This window comes from Salmo salar, chromosome ssa01, assembly GCF_905237065.1.
Source record: "Salmo salar chromosome ssa01, Ssal_v3.1, whole genome shotgun sequence".
NCBI classification, from domain to species: Eukaryota; Metazoa; Chordata; class Actinopteri; order Salmoniformes; family Salmonidae; genus Salmo; species Salmo salar.
In genome coordinates, this window is record NC_059442.1 from 134,262,243 (window position 1) to 134,287,907 (window position 25,665).

Here is a 25,665-nt window from a genome sequence, read left to right on the forward strand (position 1 = left end):
CTTTAAATGCCAGCCGGTGATTCTGTGTGCACCTTCGGTGATTAAACCCCATCTGTCTCTCTATTGGCTGGACTGGTCTGGTTTTCCTTCCCAGTGATCCTGCTCATGAATATCCCCCAATTGTTTTTGCGTTCTCTCTCCTGACTGGAAGAAGTGGGGCTCCCTTGCACATATTCAAATACATTATCTGCATATGTTCTTCCAATTGGCTGCACTGTCTTCCTGTACTCCCTCCCAGATCTAGCTTTTCCTTACTCATGAGCTAGCCTGCTCTGTGGTGCGGTGCTGTGTGCCTTGCCTTTGCTGGTTATTGTGGAGCAGGAGGGAGGGCCGTGGGGTAGACAGAAGTAGGAGGAGGAGGCTTTAGGCTGGGGCTGCCTTCAGCCATGTCAGTTTGCTGTGAGCTGGTCGGGGTATGAAAACCGGCCATGGCCATGTCGCTGAGCGCTGACGATGAGGATTACGACTCAGAGGCTGAGCAGGTAGGTTAGCGCACTGAACCCAGCCCCTCGGGACAAAGTAAAGGAGAGGAATGTGTATGTGTGTGAGGCACGGTGAATTGAGCTGAGCATTGGTAGATGTTGTGTGGAACTGGAGCCAACTAAAGAGATGCTGGTTTCTCCTTTCTCTCGTTTCTTTTCTCCCCTGTACTTTTCATTGACAGGTTGTGTGCGTGTGTGTACCTGGTAAGTGCAGGAAGAAGGCACTGAGTGTTCAGACAGCAGTGTTAGTCCTCAGGGCAGCTACTGGTTGTTCCAGAACAGGGAAGAAAAACGAGATAAACAACAAGAATGTCGTGTGTGTGTGATCAGACAGAAAGATGCAGATTAGAGATTAATATTTAAATGGTTCGTATGAGCTTGTGTAAGCATGTATGAACAGGGAAGAATAAATCAGATGCATTTTAATAGATTTACTGTGCCTGCGATTGTGTATGGTAATAAGAGAAAATGAAGTTCATGTGTATCGTATGAATTGGGTTTGGCACAGCCTGCAAATTGTGCATGTAAACAGTGAGTGAGGTATTGTGTTTGTGTATAGGCTCTTCAGCCACACAGTCATATCCCTGACTGCATTCCACACCCCCTTCCAATTATACACAGACTGGGTTGTGATATCATTGGATACAGTTGAATTCTTTTCCATCCTTCCACAGATGAGATGGCGGAAGATATCCCCCCCCGTAATTGCTGTAGATATTAACACAACCAGTTTGTATGTGGTGTTCCTGTTCGACAGGGATTTGCAAGTTTGCAGATGTTCAATGTCAGATGAAAACACATCACCATTTCAAGGGTCTGCTTGCAGATGTTTTTACAGTGCTATGAGATATGGATAGATTGATTTGAGATAAATTACAAGAAGTTGTTCAGTCAGTCACTAGTGAATTCCTTGTCCTTTTTGAGTTTTTGTTGTATCAAGAGCAAGTTTCATAGGCTTGTAAATCCCCCAGAAGATTACAATAAAAGTGTCAGTGTAGTCAATGATTGGACAGCAGTTGGCAACAAGCCTTTTTGATCCCCGTTGACATGAATATTCATGAAGTAGCCTAAAATAAATATGGTGACGTGATAACGATTCATCTTTTTCTGACTGTACCCCTGGGCGATCACAGCGCCTCAGGTTCCGAGAGCTCTGCATCTATTAATCCTCGCTCGCGTTTCCTCTTGAGGTTTTCCAGCTGTATTTTATCTAAGATCCAGGCGTCTGTTTGTACTGTATGACTGTGAGTGCGTGGGTATGGCCAATGCACATTGAGTAGGTTCTCCTGTGCTTAGCTGTAGTGCAGTAGATTATTATGCTGTGGCATCTGCTTCTACTCCTCTGCTGAACCTCAGCTTTGCTGAGCTAAGGAATAAGCCTGCTTAGTAACGCTCATCTTCATACCTTACATAAGATACGTCTGTGGTCTGGGAATGCATTACATAGTTTACAGATAACAAGCCTGTTGTCAAACTACTAGGCATTAAAGGCTTTGTTGCTGATGAGATGGAGAGGCTACACTTCTGATGTCATTGCATGTCCTTGCAAGGAGATGGCATGCTCCCTATACAATCTCCATTGGAATATGATGAGGATCATCTGTCACTGAAAGGGATCCTAGCTTCCTGGGACCGTGACTATGGTAACTGAGACTTTCTTCCTCTATGTCGAGGGAGATCTAACCCCTTCTGTCACTGCTCTACAGGAATCACATTGTGCGTTTATCCCTTCAAGGGGTGTTGCATCCAGACATGGTGGGAGACCAAGGTGATTATGGAGACAGTGTGGAGGGCTGTCTGAAATATTTTCTCGTGTAAGGTCTGTGGTCCTTTGGCTTCCTGGCCTGAGGTATGATCTGACAGCGATAGAGCTACATTTTAAGGTTAACTTGAGCATTAATAGGGAGTTGGTCCCACCCTTTGCTGCTATAACAGACTCCACTCTTCTGAGCTTTCTACTAGATGTTTGAACACTTATGCGGGGACTTGCTTCCATTCAGCCACGAGCATTAGTGAGGTCGGGCACTGATGTTGGGCGATTAAACCCGGTTTGCAGCCTGCGTTCCAATTCACCCCAAAGGTGTTCGATGGGGTTGAGTTCAGGGCTCTGTGCAGGCCAGTCAAGTTCTTCAACACCGACCTCGCTTTGTGCACGGGGGCATTGTCATGCTGAAACAGGAAAGGGATTTCCCCAAACTGTTGCCACAAAGTTGGAAGCACAGAATCATCTAAAATGTCATTGTATGCTGTAGAGTTAAGATTTCCCTTCACTGAAACTAAGGGGCCTAGCCCGAACTGTGAAAAACAGCCCCAGACCATTATTCCTCCTCCACCAAACTTTACAGTTGGAACTGTACATTGGGGCAGGTAGTATTCTCCTGGCATCGGCCAAACCCAGATGGTGAATCGTGATTCATCACTCCAGAGAACGTGTTTTCCCACTGCTCCAGACTCCAATGGCGGCGAGCTTTACACCACTCCAGCCGACGCTTGGCATGGCACCTTGTGATCTTAGGCTTGTGTGCGACTGCTGGGCCATGGAAACCCATTTCATGAAGCTCCCGATGAACAGTTCTTGTGCTGATGTTTCTTCCAGAGGCAGTTTGGAACTCGGGAGTAAGTTTTGCAACCGAGGACAGACAATTTTTACGTGCTTCAGCACTCAACCGTCCTGTTCTGTGAGCTTGTGTGGCCTACCACTTCGCGGCTGAGATGTTGTTTCTCCAAGACATTTCCACCTCACAATAACAGTACTTACAGTATTGGGACAGCTATAGCAGGGCTGACAAACTGACTTGTTGGAAAGCTGGCATCGTATGACGGTGCCACGTTGAAAGTCACTGAGCTCTTCAGTCCATTCTACTGCCAATGTTTGTCTATGGAGATTGCATGTCAGCGTGCTTGATTTTTATACATCTGTCAGCAACGGGTGTGGCTGAAATAGGGGTGTCCACATACTTTTCTGTTTAAATGGTGTTTGCCAAGGAGGTGACCGGTGACACAGGACAGGTCATGGAGCACTGTACTGTATATGTCCATGCTTTGTTTAGTTTTAGCAGTTCCTTGGATCAGTCAGACCCCCAGTCTGTAGTCCTAACAGAGTCCCTCGGATTCCACCACTGATTTTCCCCCAATATCCAAAATAATCCTCTCTGGCTGTTTCCTGGATCTCTGATCACCCCAGCCTGGACACTCTGCTTAGTGTCCACTTGTTTGAGGAGTCTAGAACAAGGCAAGGATCTATCCTCAGACCCTGCTGTTCCTTTATGTGTGCTGATAAAATCGCTGATTGATTGTGTTTTCTCTGTGGTAACTGGGTTGGTTACTGAACTGATTTCTTTGTGTATGACAGTAAAACATTCTTCTGATGACTATAACATTTGTTGGCACCTTCAATTCTTGCACATTTTCTCGTAAAAAGTATATTTCAACACTGTTTGCTCAGGTAAATTTGCTGAACTGCTAAACTTGGACCCAATCAGAACTCCTGTACATACCCCTTGTGATGAAGGCAGCCAATGGCCTGCTTCTATGTAGGATGTAAACACACGCTCACGTGAAAACTGTGATAAAGAGGATGATCTAGCTAGCCCCCAAAGACTGAAATAAGATACATATCTGTTTTTGAATGTTTAGGATTTTTGACCTGAATTCATTTTTCACTTTTTCAGCATCTCCTTTCAGGAAAGCAAACTTCCTTTCATTGAGGCACATGTTCAAGTCATTAGACACCTTAACAGTTTTTGTGTTAATGACGGTATACTCACAAAACTGGATGTATGATGTGATGCTGTCTGTCAACTCATGGGGATCCTTGCACGAATCAAAGAACACCTCCCATTCTGTGACGTCAAAGCAGTCCTTGAGCTCCTCCCTGCCCCCTTCTGTCTATACCTGAATGGATTTCTCTACAGGTTTTTCGTGTTTCACCTGCTGCCTGTATCTCGGGTGCGCTGCACACTGCCTCCTATGCGTCATCTACATTGGCATAACAATGTAGTTGAGCGAGTTAAACAGGTGACGTACTGTTGCAGACTGGGGAGGTGTGCGGAGAGGGAGAGCGTATTAAAATCCTCAAGCACAGTCAGGTCAGCCGATGGTGAAAGAGCAGCATTGAAACAGTCTGTGGTCCTGGCAACAGCTTCCTTATTGTTAAGTCCAGGCACATAGACCAGAGTAATGGTAACCTGTCCAAACTCGCGGGGTAGATAGAATGGCCTGAATGATACAACGAGAATCTCAGTCTCTGGTAAACAATTGTTCAATGACATTACACTGCTCGGACAAGCATTTAGCTACACTCGCATTAACATCTGCTAACCATGTGTATGTGCCCAATAAAATGTGGTTTGTATTATCTACAAAGATACATAGTCCCCCGGGCTATTGATTTATGTGTTGTTTTGTCTCGATCTGTTCTAATAACATTGTATCCATCTATGTTCACATCAATATTGTCCTGCTTGAGCCACGTTTCTATAAAGCTGATTTTAGATATCTTCTCCTGAAGGATTTAGCCTCTAACTCATCCAGGTTATTATTTAGTGACTGCACGTTTGACAGGGTGATCACCGGGGAGCGGGTGATGGCTTCCCTGCCTCCGTAGTCTGTTGCTAATAATACCACCTCATGAGCCTCGCCGCTGCTTCTTCTTCTTTACTTTTTGACAAGGCAAGGCTGCTTTCGAGCTTTATCTCGTAAAGGGAGCAGGAACTCACAGGAATAGTTGATTTACTCACTGACTATAGTGGTTGCTCCACTAAAAGTTTTGTGATTATGCTGCGGGATTTAGAGGTAATTTGTTGTTTAGTACTGTACCCTGCGTCACCACTTCATGGCTCCAGACCAGCGCAAAGGAGAGTTAGAGCACCGATTATGCTTTTGGGTCCTGCTTTGTCTCTAACTGACAATGAATGGGTGACCATAAACCTAAATCGAAACGGCTAATTGTGCATGACTTCAGTATTACTTACTAAAACTGTTGTTATACTGAGGTTTTTATTATTTTATTTTGTTAGGATTATTTTGCTCTTACTGTAGTACTGTAGGCCACTCCTGACCGATCACATTGTACAGTGCCTGAGTGGCGCAGTGGTCTAAGACACTGCATAGCAGTGTTGTTACAGATGCTGGTTCAATACCTGTGCTGGCCTCGACCGGGAGACCAATGAGATGACTGTAGGTTTTTGGTTTCTCTCCCTGTAAAAACATAAATAAATAATTCTAAATAACGAACTGGCTTTATTTACAAATTAGTAACAATCTCTCACCCCATGGCCTCCAAAATAATGTTATTTTTTAAACAAAGTGATTATTATTAATTTAGAATTATATAAAAGCCCATTGGATATTCTCACAGATATATGATTAACCCTGTTGTTAGCAGGACAATATCTATTGGTCATATTGTTCATGGGAGTGGAGCAACATGGGATTGCCTTGCAGTTCTCCAGCTGTATCCACTGAAAGCGCATGAGGTTTAAGGCACAAGGGCAGGGGGCACGGGATGGGCCACAGAAGACAGACCTAAGCCCATGGGGAAGGGGGGGGTGGACCTCCACCCCGCCACACTGGGTAGCACAGAGCAACACTTTAAGGGGCATTGCGCTAATAATGGCACTGACTAGGGAAACATTCTCGCTGTTCTTAGTGCCAGTCTGCACGTTCAAACTAAAACAATATAACTAATAATGGCATCTTTATGCTTTCGCTAATAAAATGAATTATAAAAAATACTCTTTCAAAATGCCGATGTTTATTTAGTTATGGATCCATAACAAATTACTATGGGAATAAATATCACTGAATTACAGAAATATCCTCCAATCATCTATATGTAATTATTGGCGGAGAGTCATTTCATATTTTTTGATATACCGTAGCCCTACTGTAGGTGTAGGTCTTATTTATTTAAAGAGCATATTGAAGTTAGAAGCAATAGGATTTGAAGCATTAGCCTGCAACTATTTTAGCACTGTTTCATTCTGCTGTGAGACAAGCATGAGGACTGGTCTTCATAAATCAATGAGATTTTTATTTTCACTGAATCTCCATTTGAGTATTGGTTAGATTACAATTAGGGTGTAGAAATGTTATGCTCTTAGTGTAACCTTCATTTAAATAGACAAGTCAGTTAAGAACAAATTCTTATTTATAAGGACAGCCTACTCCTTCCTCCCGGTCGGGGAATTGAACCCCGGTCTCCCGCGTGCCCGCACAACACGGAGATTCTTTAGCTAAGTTGCCCAGTACTGTAGCCTACTCCCGACCGTCACATTGTACAGCGCCATATTTTCCGTTCCATCCTAATGGAAACCCCAAGTTTATTATAATTCTTTTCGGAATAGAAACACCATAATATGAATCATATTAATGAAGAAAAACTTCTTTAAATCAGTACCATATACTATGTTCTTACAAAAAAGGTTTTAAATTCTCTAGTACAGCCACTATTGAAGGCTGTCAAATGCTTCTCAAAGATGCCCTCTGGTGGTCAAACTATCACTAATTAGCATTAATGGTACCAGTAGTTGGCACTGAAATAACGTGCCATAGAATTCTGCGGCACCATGCAAGCTGTACCGCAGTACGCTGCAACTTTTAAAGGACGAACCACTGTACATACAACCTCCGGTAGTGATTGTAACGTTTTTTTCATATCACAGCAATTGAGATTAAGAGGGTCACACATGCCACGTACAATCCACTTTCAAACTTGCGATGCACTTGGACTTAGACAAAACAAAATTCAGCCATATCGCTATAAACAAACCAACAATTGACAGGTGAGCTCAGGGTCTGGCAGCAGTGCATATGCTACACGTATAGCTTACCTTGCCATACAATCTTCTCTAAATACAGCAGGGAGAAATGTTTACACTGTGCTCTGCAATAAGATGACCAGAGTTTGATTTCTAATCCAGTTGAGTTATCAAATGTCAGCAGCTGCCTAATTCCATTGTGGGCATACATCATGTTTGATGCATTGGTATATAGACTATGCTATGGAGAATGATAGTCTCCAGGATTATAGAAAAGGCAGTTGTGAAATTGTTTGAGTTTCAAATACTTAAATGTTGACAGTGCCAAATTCTTGCCGCCTATTATTCTACTAACTATTACTGAGTTTGAGGCATGTTTTCCATAATGTATGTTTCATGCATATACATTTTTCACTACGTGGCCTTTTGTGTGTATATTGTGGCTCCCCTCCCCCCTTTCTCACACATCATGTTTTACAACGGTCATAAATACCTGGTAGAAACTGCCATGCAGAATTGAGGGAGAGAGTCTATGGAGAACAAAGAGCTTCTCTTTAGAAAGTCCTAATCACCAAAATGGGAGAATCAAACAATATTGATATTTTTGAGAATGTGGGAATGGTCCGTAGACAGTTAATGGACAGTCATGTCGAGTGTGTTTCATTTGGTTATCTGATGAAGAACAGGAAACACACAACTATATCTCTTAATGTGTACATTTCCCAGCTGTCAGGTTTACATCTGAAGGTTGTATAAGATGAATAAGAATACTTTTGGAAAGATAACAATGTGATTTAGTCTTCTAAATAAGAATTGGTTGTTTTATGGTAACTTATGCACAGTCAGTAGCCACGCCCAGGTGGGCACAAACATGCCAAGATGGCCCTTTTCTACCCAAGTATAAAAGCCCCGTGACGCAATTCACACCAGACCACGCAAACCACGGTGTAAGCTAAGGTTGCAAATGGTTGAATTTCCAAGACTAGAAAACATGCAGCTGACGCTACATGTGAAATGGTTAAGAACTACAACTCTATAGGCCATCAGACTAGAAAACATGTGGCTGACCCTACATGTGAAATGGTTAAGAACTACAACTCTATAGGCCCCGGAGACCATACAGTGTGTAGCGTTGGCTACACGGCTGGAAATGGTTGAACTCTGAGACTGTCGATCACTACAGAATAAGAGCAAATCCTAGGCGTAGAATTACTAGTCTGCAGCTGGAAATTAAGTCTAGTACAACCGCGTAAGCATCTATTCTATGCAACGACCATCTGTACGCCTGACGTATCCATTACAACAGACACTATCCAGAGCCGCTGAGAAAGCGACAACTACGAAGACATTGTGACTTCTGGGGAAGTTAACCTGTTTAGGATAGGGGGCAGTATTTTCACAGCCGGATAAAAAACATACCCGATTTTAATCTGGTTATTACTCCTGCCCAGAAACTAGAATATGCATATAATTATTTTATTTGGATAGAAAACACCCTAAAGTTTCTAAAACTGTTTGAATGGTGTCTGTGAGTATAACAGAACTCATATGGCAGGCCAAAACCTGAGAAGCTTCCATGCAGGAAGAGCCCTCTCTGACCATTTCTTGGCCTTCTATAGCCTCTTTATGGAAAATAGAGGATCTCTGCTGTAACGTGACATTTTCTAAGGCTCCCATAGGCTCTCAGAAGGCGCCAGAACGGGGAATGATGACTCTGCAGTCCATGGGCGAAAAACAGTAGGGCTTTTGGAAAGTGGTCGTTCTGAGAACAATGACACGGGCGCACGCGTGCATGTGAAGACTCCATTTTCTATTTTCAGTCTCCCGGTCGGAATATTATCGCTATTTTACGAGAAAAACCGCATAAAAATTGATTTTAAACAGCATTTGACATGCTTCGAAGTACGGTAATAGAATATTTTGACATTTTTTGTCACGATACGCGCCGGCGCGTCACCCTTCGGATAGTGTCTTGAACGCAAGAACAAAACGCAGCTATTTGGATATAACTATGGATTATTTGGAACCAAAACAACATTGGGTGTTGAAGTAGAAGTCCTGGGAGTGCATTCTGACGAAGAACAGCAAAGGTAATCAAATTTTTCTTATAGTAAATTTGAGTTTGGTGAGTGCCAAACTTGGTGGGTGTCAAAATAGCTAGCCATGATGGCCGGGCTATCTACTCAGAATATTGCAAAATGTGCTTTCACCGAAAAGCTATTTTAAAATCGGACACCGCGATTGCATAAAGGAGTTCTGTATCTATAATTCTCAAAATAATTTATGTTTCTTGTGAACGTTTATCGTGAGTAATTTAGTAAATTCACCGGAAGTTTTTGGTGGGTATGCTTGTTCTGAACGTCACATGCTAATGTAAAAAGCTGGTTTTTGATATAAATATGAACTTGATTGAACAAAACATGCATGTATTGTATAAAATAATGTCCTAGGAGTGTCATCTGATGAAGATCATCAAAGGTTAGTGCTGCATTTAGCTGTGGTTTTGGTTTTTGTGACATTATATGCTAGCTTGAAAAATGGGTGTGTGATTATTTCTGGCTGGGTACTCTCCTGACATAATCTAATGTTTTGCTTTCGCTGTAAAGCCTTTTTGAAATCGGACAATGTGGTTAGATAAAGGAGAGTCTTGTCTTTAAAATGGTGTAAAATAGTCATATGTTTGAAAAATTGAAGTTTTGGGATTTCTGAGGTGTTTGTAATTCGCGCCACGCTCTATCATTGGATATTGGCGAGGCGTTCCGCTAGCGGCACATCTAGATGTAAGAAGTTAATCAGAGACTCTCTGATGAACTGACTCTCCAGCAGACAGACCGGCGATTCCAACAGAGAAGATAACGACATATGGATGTAAATATATACATACAAATTTTCTCGAATGAGCGGCCGTTCATGTGCAAAGGATTAGCATTTCAATTAATATAATTATCAACTGTATGTAGTGAATCCATTTTGTCTTTCCCGCGCTTTTATCTGTCCCCACCCCTTTCCATTGTCTACCATGCCGGTTTAGCCCACTAGAGACTTATCAATGCATTGTGTTAGTAACCAATATCAACTGTTTGTTTATGTATTTCTGTGATTATTTAGTTAGTAAGTAAATAATTAATCCAATTTGTATATTGCTGATTCATCATTTAGGCTAGGGTTCGTGCAGATATCCAAGGGTTTGCGACGTTCAGTAATGAGAACTCAGGTAATAATGATACATTAATAGAAGACTAATCGATAAGATATGAAAATATCTGAAGAGTCGATTCGGGAAAGAGAGACTCCATAAAAATGTTCCCGTGGTGCCTCGACCTCCTAGTTAATTAAAGTTTACATGATTAGTTTAATCACATAATAATAGTTATACAGAAAATGTATTTGATAATACAACAGTCTTCACATTCATGAATAGTCAGACACAACACATTTTAACAAAGAACACGATCAATTTGAGTGTTTCACCATGTATTACGTATGGACAGAAATTGCAAAGGTGTCTCGGGTAGGGCTGTTACGTTGACCGTATTACCGCCACACCAGCATTCACGAGTCATGACCGCAGTCAAATTCCACGTGACCGCTTAGTCACGGTAACTAGGCTTCGCCAAAACTGCTCTCTGATGCCGTTGACGGTCATTAGTAGCCTACCAAACTTGCTAATGGCCTGGTACTCTGCACTCTATTGTCCCTCAAATCACTCTGACATCAATGCAAATGCAATCGAAAATCTAATCAAACACTTCATTTTACATTTACATTTTACATTTTAGTCATTTAGCAGACGCTCTTATCCAGAGCGACTTACAGTAGTGAATGCATACATTTCATACATTTTTATTTATTTTTTCTGTGCTGGCCCCCCGTGGGAATCGAACCCACAACCCTGGTGTTGCAAACACCATGCTCTACCAACTGAGCTACAGGGAAGGCCACTTCATGTTATCCCATCCCATTTCTATAGGCTATGCAATTACGTGAGAAAAGCGTTTTGATGGCCTCTATTAAAAAGAGGATCCCATATGTGAATGTGAAAACAGATTTCTGACTGGCCACCATTCAAAAGAGGATCCCAGCTTTCTTGTGCTGCTATATTTAGTGCTACATTCTTAAAATGAAGCACGTTAATCTGCATTCCAACCGGTGTAGCCTACCAGTCATACATAGGCGCGGTGCATGAGTTTTAAGTTTGGGGGAAGCAAATTTTCACCATAAATGCACCTTTTATAATGAAGCATTCCATTCCATGTATCATCGCATTTGCAGACTTGTGTAAGATAGCCTACTATTTTGCAATGTGATGAGTAGATTGGATAGTCATAATTTAGGCTAATAATGTAACTCAATCACTGTTTGCAAAAAAGACCGTTCAATGCATGGCTGAGCGTGTAGAGTAGGCCCGGGCTATATCAGATATGTTTCTTCTTCCTGCTGGAGGAAGAAATGATTGTCCAAAAACAAACTTTTAAGTAGCACTGACCCAACATTGATAAATAGTGAATATGTGCAGTGTGCACTCACCAGGGATATTGCCTCCACTATTGGCTCAATTAAGTTGATAATTTTGATAACTAAAAGACCTCTTAGTCTTCTTTCTTCACAGCAATAACCATTTGCATTCCAAACTGTTTTCCTGCGGTTTATATTTTACATTTTTTAAATATGCCTGGTTTGGCCTCTAGCCTACTTTTCAGACAGTCGCAACACAACAATAATCCTTTCCTTACAACTGTAGGCAATGCGATTTTAAACAATACACAACTACATTTAAAAAAAAATATATAATGATCCTCTGTGGCCAAATCATGACTATAGTACCCTGTTTTGAATGATTTTATTCATTTATGGACAGGAGTAGGCTAATTCAGCTATTTAATTTTGGCAATTTAATTGTATTTACTTTAGGGAAAGCTTAGTTTCCCCTCACCTTATGGACTTGCCACCTATACTTGCATATTAAAAACGTAACCGCACGTAACCTACATTCGCAATTCGAGTGCAGGCTACAGATTTTTATATATTTTTTGTGGGCCATTATCAATCAAAAATAATTCCACACATACAGTACCAGTCAAAAGTTTGGACACACCTACTCATTCAAGGGTTTTTCTTTATTTTTTACTATTTGCTACATTGTAGAATAATAGTGAAGACATCAAAACTAAAGTAACCATATATTTTATATTTGAGATTCTTCAAAGTTGCCACCCTTTGCCTTGATGACAGCTTTGCACTCTCTTGGCATGAACTCAAGCAGCTTCATGATGTAGTCACCTGGAATGCATTTCAATTAACAGGTTGTTAAAAGTTAATTTGTAGAATTTCTTTCCTCCTTAATGCATTTGACGCAGTCAGTGACAAGGTAGGATTGGTATACACAATATAGCCCTATTTGGTAAAAGACCAAGTCCATATTATGGCAAAAGCAGCTCAAATGAGCAAAGAGAAATGACAGTCCATCATTACTTTAAGACATGAAGGTCAGTCAATCCGGAACATTTCAAGAACTTTGAAAGTTTCTTCAAGTGCAGTCACAAAAACCATCAAGCGCTATGATGAAACTGACTCTCATGAGGACCACCACAGGAAAGGAAGACCCAGAGTTAACTCTGATGCAGAGCATAAGTTCATTAGAGTTACCAGCCTCAGAAATTGCAGCCCAAATAAATGCATTCCAGAGATAAAGTAACAGAAACATCTCAACATCAACTGTTCAGAGGATACTGCGTGAATCAGGCCTTCATGGTCGAATTGCTGCAAAGAAACCAGTACTACAGGACACCAATAATAAGAAGAGACTTGCTTGGGCCAAGAAACATGAGCAATGTACATTAGACCGGTGGAAATCTGTTCTTTGTTCTGTTAAGTCCAAATGTGTTTTTTAAAATTCCAACTGCTGTCTTTGTGAGACTCAGGGTAGGTGAACGAAGGATCTCCGCATGTGAGGCTCCCACTGTGAAGCATGGAGGAGTAGGTGTAATGGTGTGGGGGTGCTTTTTCTGGTGACACTGTCACTGATTCATTTAGAATTCAAGGCACACTTAACCAGCATGGCTACCACCACATTCTGCAGCAATACGCCATCCCATCTAGTTTACGCTTAGCAGGACTATAATTTGTTTTTCAACAGGACAATGACCACAAACACACCTCCAGGCTGTGTAAGGGCTATTTGACCAAGAAGGAGAGTGATGGAGTGCTGCATCAGATGACCTACAATCACCCGACCTCAACCCAATTGAGATAGTTTGGGATGAGTTGGACTGCAGAGTGAAGGAAAAGCAGGCAACAAGTGTTCAGCATATGTGGGAACTCCTTCAAGACTGTTGGAAAAGCATTCTAGGTGAATTTGTTTGAGAGAATGCCAAGAGTGTACAAAGCTGTCAAGGCAAAGGGTGGCTACTTTGAAGAATCTCATATATATAAAATATATTTTGATTTGTTTTAACACTTTGGTTATTACATGATTCCATGTTTATTTCATAGTTTTGATGTCTTCACTATTATTCTACAATGTAAAAAATTAAAATTAAAACATGAATGTGTAGGTGTGTCCAAACTTTTGACTGATACTGTATATTAATAGGCTATACAGTGCATTCGGAAAGTATTCAGACCCCTTAACTTAAAAATAAATAAATTACGTTACAGCCTTACTCTAAAATGGATTAAATAAAAAAAATCCTCATCAATCTACACACAATACCCGATAATGACAAAGGGAAAACAGGTTTTTAGAAATGTTTGCAATTTATCAATAAACAGAAATACCTTATTTAAATAAGTATTCAGACCCTTTGCTATGAGAGTCGAAATTGAGCTCTGGTGCATCCTGTTTCCATTGATCATCCTTGAGATGTTTCTACAACTTGATTGGAGTCCACCTGTGGTAAATTCAATTGATTTAACTTGATTTGGAAAGAGACACACCTGTCTATTAAGGTCCCACAGTTGACAACACATGTCAGAGCAAAAACCAAGCCATGAGGTCGAAGGAGTTGTCCGTAGAGCTCCGCGACAGGATTGTGTCGAGGCACAGGTCTGAGGAAGGGTACCAAAAGATTTCTGCAGCATTGAAGGTTCCCAAGAACATAGTGGCCTCCATCATTTTTAAATGGAAGAAGTTTGGAACAACCAAGACTCTTCCTAGACTGTGCAATCGGGGGATTAGGGCCTTGGTCACGGAGGTGACCAAGAACCCGATGGCCACTCTGACAGAGCTCCAGAGTTCCTCTGTGGAGATGGGAGAACCTTCCAGAAGGGTAACCATCTCTGCAGCACTCCACCAATCAGGCCAGACGGAAGCCACTCCTCAGTAAAACTGTGCAATCGGGGGATTAGGGCCTTGGTCACGGAGGTGACCAAGAACCCGATGGCCACTCTGACAGAGCTCCAGAGTTCCTCTGTGGAGATGGGAGAACCTTCCAGAAGGGCAACCATCTCTGCAGCACTCCACCAATCAGGCCAGACGGAAGCCACTCCTCAGTAAAAGGCACATGACTAAAGGACTCTCAGACCATGAGAATGGCAGCATCATGCTGTGGGTATGTTTTCAGTGGCAGGGACTGGGAGACTAGTCAGGATTGAGGGAAAGATTAATGGAGCAAAGTACAGCGAGATCCTTGATGAAAACCTGCTCCAGAGCGCTCAGGACCTCAGACTGCGTCGAAGGTTCATCTTCCAACAGGACAACGACCCTAAGCACACAGCCAAGACAACGCAGGAGTGGCTTCGGGACAAGTCTCTGAATGTCCTTGAGTGGCCCAGCCAGAACCCAATCGAACATCTCTGGAGAGACCTGAAAATAGCTGTGCAGTGATGCTACCCATCCAACCTGACAGAGCTTGAGAGGATCTGCAGAGAAGATTGGGAGAAAGTCTGCAAATACAGGTGTGCCAAGCTTGTACTGTAGCGGCATACCCAAGAAGACTCGAGGCTGTAATTGCTGCCAAAGGTGCTTCCATAAGGTAAAGGGTCTGAATACTTACGTAAATGTGATATTTCAGTTTTTTTTATGTTGAATACATTAGCAAAAATGTTTTAACTATTTTTGCTTTGGCATTAGGGGGTATTGTATGTAACTTGATGAGAAGGGAAAAAAAAATGTAATCAATTTTAGAATAAGGCTGTAATGTAACACAATGTGGAAAGTCTAGCGGTATATATACTTTCAGAATGCACTGAGATAGAGACCAGATTCAATTTGAGAATAGTCTGATGGGTGAAACACGTGTTCTTCTGTGGGTTGCTGTGGAAACAAGTTTCTTCTTGTGTACAGCCCTCTTAAAGTGGGTATTGGTCTTGCCATAACCATACATCAGTATGTGCCATTTGGTACAGTACAAGTATAGTATGTCCCTGTGATCTATACTATGAGTAAAGGGTGGTTATGAGTGCAGCATATTTTTGATGTAGGAACAACCTCCAGTAGTCTGCCTATATAGATGAGATCACAAGTACCCTCAGTAGCTAATATCTTCTGGCCTGGCATAGCCTGTGTGTTCTTGTTTGCGTACAGTACATCTATATAACGTGTGTGTGTGTGTGTGTGTGTGTGTGTGTGTGTGCGCACATTTTTATGAGCAGCATGTACAGTATTGTCTCAGTGTTGGCTCAGCCAGGAATAACAGGAGAACATAAACTCAATAATGGAAAGTGCTTTACATCAAAGCAGTCCCCCTTCTCATCTCTCACTGCCTTCAATTTAATTTAAATTTATGCCCTCTCCCTGTTATATAACACTTTGTTAAAGTGGTCCATGTTATGGCATACCGTTTTTTTATTTTATTTTACCAGGTAAGTTGACTGAGAACACGTTATCATTTAAAGCAACAACCTGGGAAATAGTTACAGGGGACAGGAGGGGGGTGAAAGAGCCAATTGGAAGCTGGGGATGATTAGTTGACCGTGATGGTATGAGGGCCAGATTTGAAATTTAGCCAGGACACCGGGATTAACACCCCCTACTATTACAATAAGTGCCATGGGATCTTTAGTGACCACAGAGTCAGGACACCCGCTTAACCTCCCATCCGAAAGACTGCAACCTACACAGGGCAATGTCCCCAATCACTGCCCTGCGGCATTGGTCATTTAAAATATATTTCTTTACCTACTGGCCCTCCAATACCACTTCCTGCAGCATCTGGTCTCCCATCCAGGGACCGACCAGGACCAACCCTGCTTAACTTCAGAGGCAAGCCAGCAGTGAGATGCAGGGTGTTATGCTGCTGGCAAAATGTTGCTAGGTAAACAGAAGCACATTCAAACCAAGCTTTTAAGACGTTTGAGTGCAGATGATTTGAGTTCGAAAAATGTCATGTTCTCACTTGAGTGCGGTCAGATGATGGCTTCTTCCCTGTCCTGTGTTTTCCATAGAAAGTGGAAGTAGATAGTTAGACCAGACAACTGAGTACAACCGGTCATAATAAAGGCTCTGCTGCTTATGACTCAGCACTTAATTGGTCAGCCGTTAGCATTGATTAGATGAGCCAATTCACCTGGTTTCCCTAATCAGCTGCCAATTCAGGGGGTCAATATTACAGACACTGCAGCACACCGTAGACCTGATCCATCTGTCTCTGTACCTTTTTAGTGTTGGGCTATAAAGACACCTCTCCCTCGACTTCTACTTTCAGCAGCAGCGGCCTCCCAACAGACCCAAACCCAAAATGGCGGCCTCGTCTCCTGCGGCTGCGGTCAAGCTGTCGGCCAGCCGGAGCACGTCTGGCGCCCGGAGGAGGAGGACGCGTTGTCGGAAGTGCGAGGCGTGCCTGCGGACAGAGTGTGGAGAATGCCACTTCTGTAAAGACATGAAGAAGTTTGGAGGGCCAGGTCGCATGAAACAGTCCTGCATCATGAGGCAGTGTATAGCGGTAGGTCTCCGACTAATCTTAACTACAGTAAGTCTGTTTGGCTTTTCATTGTGATATGTTTTAAATGGTCAAACTAAAACTATCCTGCAAGGTGTGGACGTTTTAGAGTGAGTTTCTAATATGATGTTTGTGGTCTCCAGCCTGTCCTGCCCCACACAGCGGTGTGTCTGGTGTGTGGAGAGGCAGGGAAGGAGGACACAGTGGAGGAAGAGGAGGACAAGTTTAACCGCATGCTCATGGAGTGCTCCATCTGCAATGAGATAGTCCATCCTCTCTGCCTCAAGGTAAACGGCTCAATACAGTGTGTGGATGCTGTCACTGAGCCTCATATCTCTCTGTACGTGATCGATCGATTCAGTGTGAGCACTTACGTTACTGCAGTGTATTTGTTTATGGTTGCCCTTCATCCTATAGAGGACTTCTATGCTGCAAATGATATATGATAGCTTTGCTTCTTACTGTCTCACTTTTACTTGTGCTTTCTATCACCTTCACCCACTCAGTACTTGTGCTCTATTGTTCAGGTGAAAGATTCCGGTGGAGTTGTAAATGACGAGTTGCCAAACTGCTGGGAGTGTCCAAAATGCAACCATTCAGGGAAGACAGGGAAAGTAAGCATCTATGTGGGTGTGGAACCGGAATGTTCGGAATATCCAGCCTCTGTTCAAGACATCAAATGTATTGTAAAAATACTTTAGAATTAAAAGTGTCCGGAAACAAATAGGCAAAAGATATAAAGTAGTCTTCTCTTGTTTCTCACCTTTTGGCCGTCAAGCAAAAAAGAGGACCAGGGTTCAAGTACGCGTCCAACCTTCCCGGGTCGCTGCTGAAGGACTCACGATTGAACCGTGACATCAAGGAAGAGCCCGACCCGCCCAGTCTGCCAACATCACCCACTGGGACCACGGAGACCATGACCACAGTGAAGAGGAAGGCGGAGCGTGATGACACCCCCAAAACGAAAGCAGAGGAATCGCCTCCTCTGAAGAAACGTTCTCCCATGCTGTCTCTGGGCGGGCTGCCCCGACCCAGGCCTGAGGACAACCCTCTGAGGAAGAAGAGGATGCTGTTCGACATCAAAGATGAGGACGAGCCTCCTGTTGTCAAGAAAAAGGTAATTTATCCAACAGACTGATCAGACTGATCATGGATAATTACGTTTATAATGAAGGCCTTAAGTTTATTTTGTCAAGATTCAATTGCCAAACAGTAACCCTTGTCATTTGAGAATTGTAAACCCCTTCAACCCCTTGTGAAACACTACTTGGAGAAAAATGTAGAAGATTATATGTATAAGGCCACTTCAAACTGTAAAGTGGATTGTAAGAAATGCATGTCAGAGTAACTGATCTGCTCCCTATGTTCCTTAACAGAAGAAGCCCCCAAAATCTGATGACCTTTTGATCCCCAAGCTGTTAAAGACCATCAAGCAAGAGCAAGTAGATGAGGACGAAGAACACAAAGACCATGAAGATGAAGAGCAGGACAGATGCACAGGGGACAGGGTTGCAACTAAAGGGAAAAGAGAAGAGGGGGAAGAGGATGGAGATGAGGAGGAGGAGAAAGATGGTGGTGTAGCGGACAGTAAAGACGGTACAGTAAAGACTATGCTGAGTCCACTGCTACGGACGTCTACAGCCAGAGAGAGTGACCAGTCCTGCTCCAGCTCTCCCCGGGCAGGGCCCAGCAGTGAAGGGTGCGATGCCCCAGAGAAGACACCTGGCCAGCTGAAGGCACGCAAGCGCCGCCGCCTCCCCAACAAAGAGCTGAGCAAGGAGCTGAGCAAAGAGCTCAATCTGGAGATTCAGAAGACCGAGGACTGCCTGGCCAATCAGAACCGCAGACCACTGAAGAGGGAGGACAGCCCAGCCAATAACAGCCGTCGACCCTTGAAAACTGAGGACTCTTCGACCAATCCGAACCGCAGACCACTAAAAACAGAGGACTCCCCTGCCAATCATAACCGCAGGCCAATTAAGACTGAGGATGGCCTATCCAATCACAACCGCCGGCCATTGAAGACCGAGGACCGCTTAGTCAATCAGAACCACAGGCCAATGAAGACAGAGCCTGAGAGCGACGGGGAGGAGCCTAAGCCCAAGCGGCCACTCAACAACTGCACCAGTGACCTCGGAGACTGGCTTCACCCCAGGGGGCGGGAATTAAACGGGACGCCCCGCCAGATCTCGCCCCTGGGGTGGAACCGCAGCCCTCCGATCACACCCATTTGCCCACGCCCCCCTCCCTGCCGCTCACCACCCAAGTGTGTCCAGATGGAGCGTCACGTGATCCGACCGCCTCCCATCAGCCCCCCGCCAGACAGACTGCCCCTGGAAGACGGACAGACCCACATGATGCACAGGGAGGTGTGGATGGCCGTGTTCGGGCACCTCGCACACAGAGACCTTTGTGTCTGCATGCGCGTCTGCAAGACCTGGAACAGATGGTGAGTTTTCAGATGTGCTGTGGCTATCAGACAGAGCAAGGGGTCTGATACCAAGTTAAACCAGTCAGTCTTGTGAAGTAGCGGGTTGTGCTTCTCATAATGGACCTTGTTCATTGGAACTACAGTATGAACGCTAAGCCGTAAGGCTGATGGCTAGCCTAGAGCTCTCACCTCGGTGTAGTCGTTCCACAGCTGTAGCTATGGTGGCTGTGTGATCGTGTGCTAACCTTCGCCCCTGCCTCCCCAGGTGCTGTGATAAGAGGCTGTGGACGCGGATCGATCTAAACCGCTGTAAGTCCATCACTCCCCTCATGCTGAGTGGCATCATCCGCAGACAGCCTGTGGCTCTGGACCTCAGCTGGACCAACATCTCCAAGAAGCAGCTCAGCTGGCTCATCAACAGACTGCCAGGTAAACACCAGCCAGCAGTGTTGGAACTGAGGGAATGTGCAAATCCCTCCGTGCCTTTATAACAGAATGGTCTGAACTGTCGTATGTATGTAATGTAATGTAATGTATGTATGTATGTATGTATGTATAGAGCTGTTACACTGTATCTCTGTCCATGGTTCTGGGTACACACTACCAACCTGATGTCACCACTACAGTCTATTACAGTGCGTCTCTGTACTGAGGGAATTGACAGGAACATATTTAATGTGACTAGTTGTGATAGGTTTATGTTTGGCGATACTGTAATGCCGTCTTTGTTTCCATGGCTGGGTGAGCTACTCCGGCATGTCTGATGCTTGTATCCCCAGGGTTTCCTTAAGTGTTTCAGCCCATTTGCTTTGTTTCTTATTAATTTATGCGGCGACTATAATTACATTTGCATAGTGATTGTTTTTGTTTCCTTGTTTTTGCAGCCTCAGGTTAACGAACTGTTGGAGACTAATATGATTCCTTAATGGAAAATCACAATTAGTCCCCTCCCCTCCCCCTCAACGATTGAAAATAGCAGCAGAGAATGTTACACGTTAGTTGGGACTGGCCTAGTTGGAGGGAGGGGAGCCCTAATGATGTATTATTCAGGCTTCATTTTTGGCAGTGCTAGGGTGTTAGCAAGAGCGAGAGTGATGTTGAGTTTTGACCCCTGTTAACCCCTGACTGTTGTCCCTGCAGGTCTGCGGATGCTGCTGCTCTCAGGCTGCTCCTGGGTGGCTGTGTCTGCCCTCTGCACCGCCAGCTGCCCGCTGCTGAGGACCCTGGACGTCCAGTGGGTAGAGGGGCTCAAAGATGCCCAGATGAGGGACCTGCTCTCACCCCCCACAGACAACAGACCAGGTATATTCCCACCATCCTCCAGTGTGTTAGAATTGTTCATTCGAAATAACACAACGACAAGGTTTACTATACTGTATAAACACTCTACAAGGTAGCCATTCCACTCAAGGCTGGGTCCATCAACAACCAAACTTCCCGTGCAGGTGCACTCTTGACAGAGTGATAGCCCCGTAATAACAGAAATATAGGGATACTTAAAACATGAACTTAACAAGAATGACCATCTGGACACGTGGCGTGAAGTTCTGAACAGCATGTCCGTGTGTTTTGCGATCCAGTCAGGCTGCTGCAGCCCATCCATGTCAGGTCTTGCTGTGCTCTCTGGTGCCCCCTTGTGGCTGTCTTTACAGGCCACACAGCTGGAAACACTTGGACCTGATTGTGCTCCGAGTAAGGAAGCTTTAAAACAACTTGACACATTCAATCTCTCCGTCTCTTTCTGTCTCTCCCTCTCTAGGTCAGCTGGACAACAGGAGTAAGCTGCGGAACGTGGTGGACCTGCGTCTGGCCGGGCTGGACATCACAGACACCTCCCTGCGCCTCCTCATCTGCTACACGCCCCAGCTGACCAGACTGGACCTGAGCTACTGCAACCACGTCACTGACCAGTCAGTCAACATCCTGACCGCTGCAGGGACCACCACCAGAGACTCGCTCACTGACATCAACCTCTCTGGTAGGAGGATACAAGGCCGTGTCACAATGCCTACTATCACTACGGACAATGACTATGTCAGAATGTCCCTACAGCCTACTGTTTACTGAAAGTATTTACTACTAACAGTAACAGTACTAGTCACTAGTTAGAACATATTGGTTTAGAATCCAGACACAGCCATTGACTGTTCGTTGCAACGTTCATTTGTTGCTTCATGGCATGTTTCCTATTCATCGGTCATGGCATGTTTCCTACTGAGATGAATGCACCCCCCCATAAAGACATGTAAGGAGCCCATGGATGCCAATATAAATATAGGGCTGGGCGATAGGGCCTAAAAATCATGTCTTGATTTTTTTTCCTAACTTATGGGCGGTTCACAATATCTTTCTAGAATTTCTAGAACGTTTTCTCTCAATAAGCTTTGTTGCACAATTAACAGACAACACACCTCATTTCAAACCGTCAGGAATAATCGAATGAATTCAGGGCTTGTTAAGTTACACCTAGGCTAAATAGAAGCCTTCCACAACCATAAGACCCACTAATAATGTAATTATTTTATTAAAATAGTTTAACCTGCTTTTGTGGTGTTGCAATAATCATTGATCTGGCATTCAAGTCTGTGAATGACAATGCCCTTTTTGTTACAAAATTACCCAGAACCATGCGTAATGCAAATCCACTAATGATGACGAACTTCTTGAGGCGGACATTAAAGAAAATGAACAGAAGTCTCATAAACAATATCTCAAACACAAGCCCACGTGCTAGTGAGGAGCCAGCTAATATTCATATTTCAAGTCTAACCAACTTGGATCTATTTGTTTGCTAAAAAAGCAGAACAGTTGAACTGTTATGAACACACCCTCCTGTCCGTCTCTAACTGTGTGAACAACATAGTGATTCTGTTGGACCAAACCTCAAATGCAAATAGCTAGATGAAACTGATTGTTGTCAGAGAGGAAGAAGCTATTTTGTCATGACTGGCAAGGGGAGGGACTTGGGGTCTGTTTCCGAGTAGAAATGTGCACGCAGCACAGAAGGTGCGAAGGACACGAGTCCAAAAAGACAGACGCTCAAAAACATTTTTATTTTTTTATTATTGTGATAGACATTTGGAACACCGCGCTAAAACATACATTCAAATGAATTATATCGATTGCGCAGCCCTATATAAATACCTTTATTTCTGTCTATTTGTGATGCGCTATTGGAGCCAATGGGGCGGAGTAAAACTCGGGCTCACAGTCCCCCCTGAGTGAAGCGCCACTACAAACACCATAACTGAAACACCCCCCATGTTCCTCCACTCTGAGTGGACCCTTAAAGGTTAAAGGTTGGATCAATGAGAGACGGACATTCCCATTATGAGACAGTCAGGGGGAACCCTGTGGTAGTCAGACTAATGATGCCTCTGGCACCACTGATGTCTTCTCCACTGTCAGTCACTCACTGATGGAACCACTTGAACGCTTGTTAATGGAGGTAGCCATCACCCATTGACAGCACTTGAAATCCCCATGCACATGACTATGGTGAGGTTTTGGTTAGAATCTTATATCCTAGAAAACAAAACGACCGGTAGGTATATAGGAGGAGCCTATCTGTCTGTATACGTACTGAAGATGCTGAATGGTCTCCAATTACATCAACCTATCTTCCTCCTCCCTCCCCTCTGCAGTGTGCAACAGAGTCACGGACCAGTCGCTGACCTACTTCAAGCGCTGTGGAAGCATCTGTCATATTGACTTGCGCTACTGCAAGCAGGTGACCAAGGAGGGCTGTGAGCGGTTCGTTGCTGAGATGTCAGTGAGTGTACAGTTTGGACTTGTAGAGGAGAAACTACTGCAGAAACTCTGTTAGTGGTTGAGAGAGAGACTGCGCTGTGTGCACTCGCTAGTTAGGACACCCGTTAGAATAAGGAACCGTCAAAGGTGGCGTTATCGCCATGGAGAAAGTGTTGTATTTGATATAGGACATTTTCCAAGTGACTGTGGCTCTGCTACTCATTGAATGCCTCTTGTGCTGCTGAAACAGTGTTTTCCAAAACAGGAGTTTCAACATGTAAGGCCACCGAGCATTACTGGACATTTGACAAAGCATGTTTTCCCCCCCCGTTCTGTCTTTGCCAAGATATTGACGTTTTTTTCTTCTGCAAATGAACAGGCAGTGTACGTTCACAATGGTTAAGTTTTACTTCTTTTGTTTAGTATGTACTGTTGTTGCAGTGCACAGTTTATGCATTACACATCAATATTTTTGTATCAGAAAGTGTTTCATACTTTTATGTGCAGTGTTGAATGCACTGATTTACAGCACCATTTTTGATGGACAGTATTCAATCCGTCTCTTTTTTATTGTTTAGGCTGTAGATTTATGCCAAGAGCAGTAGCTTGTTTTCTGTACGGCTGTTTTATATTTAATTTATTTAAGTGCTGATGTTCAGTTTGATGCGTGTAATTGTCTGTACAGTCCACAGATACGTTCTTCTTTTCATGTTTTACTCAACTTAAATTTCTAAATATCTAGAAAGAAATCTATTTGTACTGTTTGACAAATAAATATGACTGTCCTTTCCAAGGTTTTATCAAGTCCGTATGAGTAGGCACCAGTGACTGTTTGCAAGAGGAAGCATCATAAGGCTGATTCAAAGTCTACTACTGCATACTGAGTATCTGTCCGTCTCCATATACTAGGCCGGTGTGACATTATCATGGTCTGTGTTGTTTATTTTTTTTTTACAAGGGATTCTCACACCTATGGATGCAAGTTTTAAGTAGACACTTGCTTTTGAATGAAACCAATACAGTATGTACACTGAGTGTACAAAACATTAGGAACAGCCTCAGTTTGTCAGGCCATGGACTCTACAAGCTGTCGAAGGCATTCCACAGGGAGGTTGGCCTGTGTTTTCTCTCCAATGCTTCCCACAGTTGTGTGAAGTTGGCTGGATGTTCTTTGGCTGGTGGACCATTCTTGATACACACTGGAAACTGTCGTGTGTGAAAAACCCAGCGCCGTTGCAGTTCTTGACACTCAAACCGGTGCGCCTGGCACCTACTACCATACCCTGTTCAAAGTATAGGTGGCTGGTGGCACTTTAATATGGGAGGACGGGGCTCATAGTAATGGCTGGAACGGAATACATGGAATGGTATCCAACATGATTCCCATTCCATTGACTCCTTTCCAGCCATTATTATGAGCCGTCCTCCCCGCCCAAGCCCCCTGTGGTTCAAAGCCACTACATCTTTTGTCTTGCCTATTCACCCTCTGAATGGCATACACACAATCCATGTGTCGATTGTTTCAATGCTTAAAAATCCTTCTTTAACCGGTCTCCTCCTTTCGTCTACACTAATTGAAGTGGATTTAATAAGTGACATCAATAAGGGATCATAGCTTTCACCTGTATTCACCCGGTCAGTCTGTCTTGGAAAGAGCAGGTGTTACTAATGTTTTGTACACTCAGTGTATATGATCTAATAATACGAACTGGGGTACTGTACGGTCAGTGTCTGACAGGTAACTAACTACTTTATATTATACCTTAATTACACTGGTCGTAAGTAGTGGCTTATTTTTGTGTATGCAGGCTATTATTAGACTATATACACTGAGTGTATAAAAAAAAGGGTATGTACAGGAAAAGACAAAAGTATGACTACTAGGGGCTCCTAATTTATGTTTTGATAAATCTCCTTTTTGTATGTGGACAGGCCTAACTACCAATCACCATGTCTTCCCTGTGTGGTTGGGAAATGTATTAGTATATAATTGGTTCAACTGTATATACTGTAAATCTTACGCTTAGAGAAACTAGTTTGTGACTTTTGAGTTATTAAAAACTCATCCTAAATACTGAGCTCTCTATTTTTGGTCACTTTTTTCCCCCACAATCGTCTTAATTTATCTTTTTGTTCATAACCAGTCTGTGCAATATGTAAACAAAATGTGTGAAATATGTTTAAAATGTCATACATTGGAATATCTATGAATGTTTTTTAGGTTCTGAAATAAATACCTTAAACATCAAATTTAGAGTATTATGCCATTCTGTCAACATTGAACCGGGAATAAACAATGAATTGGTAACCAGTCGGATACAGCGAGCAGCGTTACGGGATATCTGATTATTATTTTATGGTAT

The 25,665-nt window shown here is 43.4% G+C and overlaps 1 protein-coding gene across 13 annotated transcripts in view; it reads left to right on the plus strand.

Annotated features, from left to right (window-relative positions):
• Positions 1 to 25,552, plus strand: part of LOC106564592 (lysine-specific demethylase 2B) — a 49,879-nt gene extending 24,327 nt beyond the window's left edge. For 7 of the 13 annotated variants that reach the window (XM_014130741.2, XM_014130805.2, XM_014130812.2 and 4 more), the window contains 9 exons: positions 16,888 to 17,151; positions 17,265 to 17,408; positions 17,649 to 17,735; positions 17,891 to 18,238; positions 18,498 to 19,570; positions 19,818 to 19,981; positions 20,693 to 20,854; positions 21,312 to 21,530; positions 23,197 to 25,552. In XM_014130741.2, the coding sequence (XP_013986216.2) occupies positions 16,888 to 17,151; positions 17,265 to 17,408; positions 17,649 to 17,735; positions 17,891 to 18,238; positions 18,498 to 19,570; positions 19,818 to 19,981; positions 20,693 to 20,854; positions 21,312 to 21,530; positions 23,197 to 23,378 (2,643 nt within the window). In that variant the 3' untranslated portion in view covers positions 23,379 to 25,552. The remainder of the gene's footprint in view (positions 1 to 16,887; positions 17,152 to 17,264; positions 17,409 to 17,648; positions 17,736 to 17,890; positions 18,239 to 18,497; positions 19,571 to 19,817; positions 19,982 to 20,692; positions 20,855 to 21,311; positions 21,531 to 23,196) is intronic. The other 6 variants (XM_014130788.2, XM_014130802.2, XM_014130754.2 and 3 more) reach the window with 5 other exon arrangements.
• Positions 25,553 to 25,665: the final 113 nt, after the last annotated feature.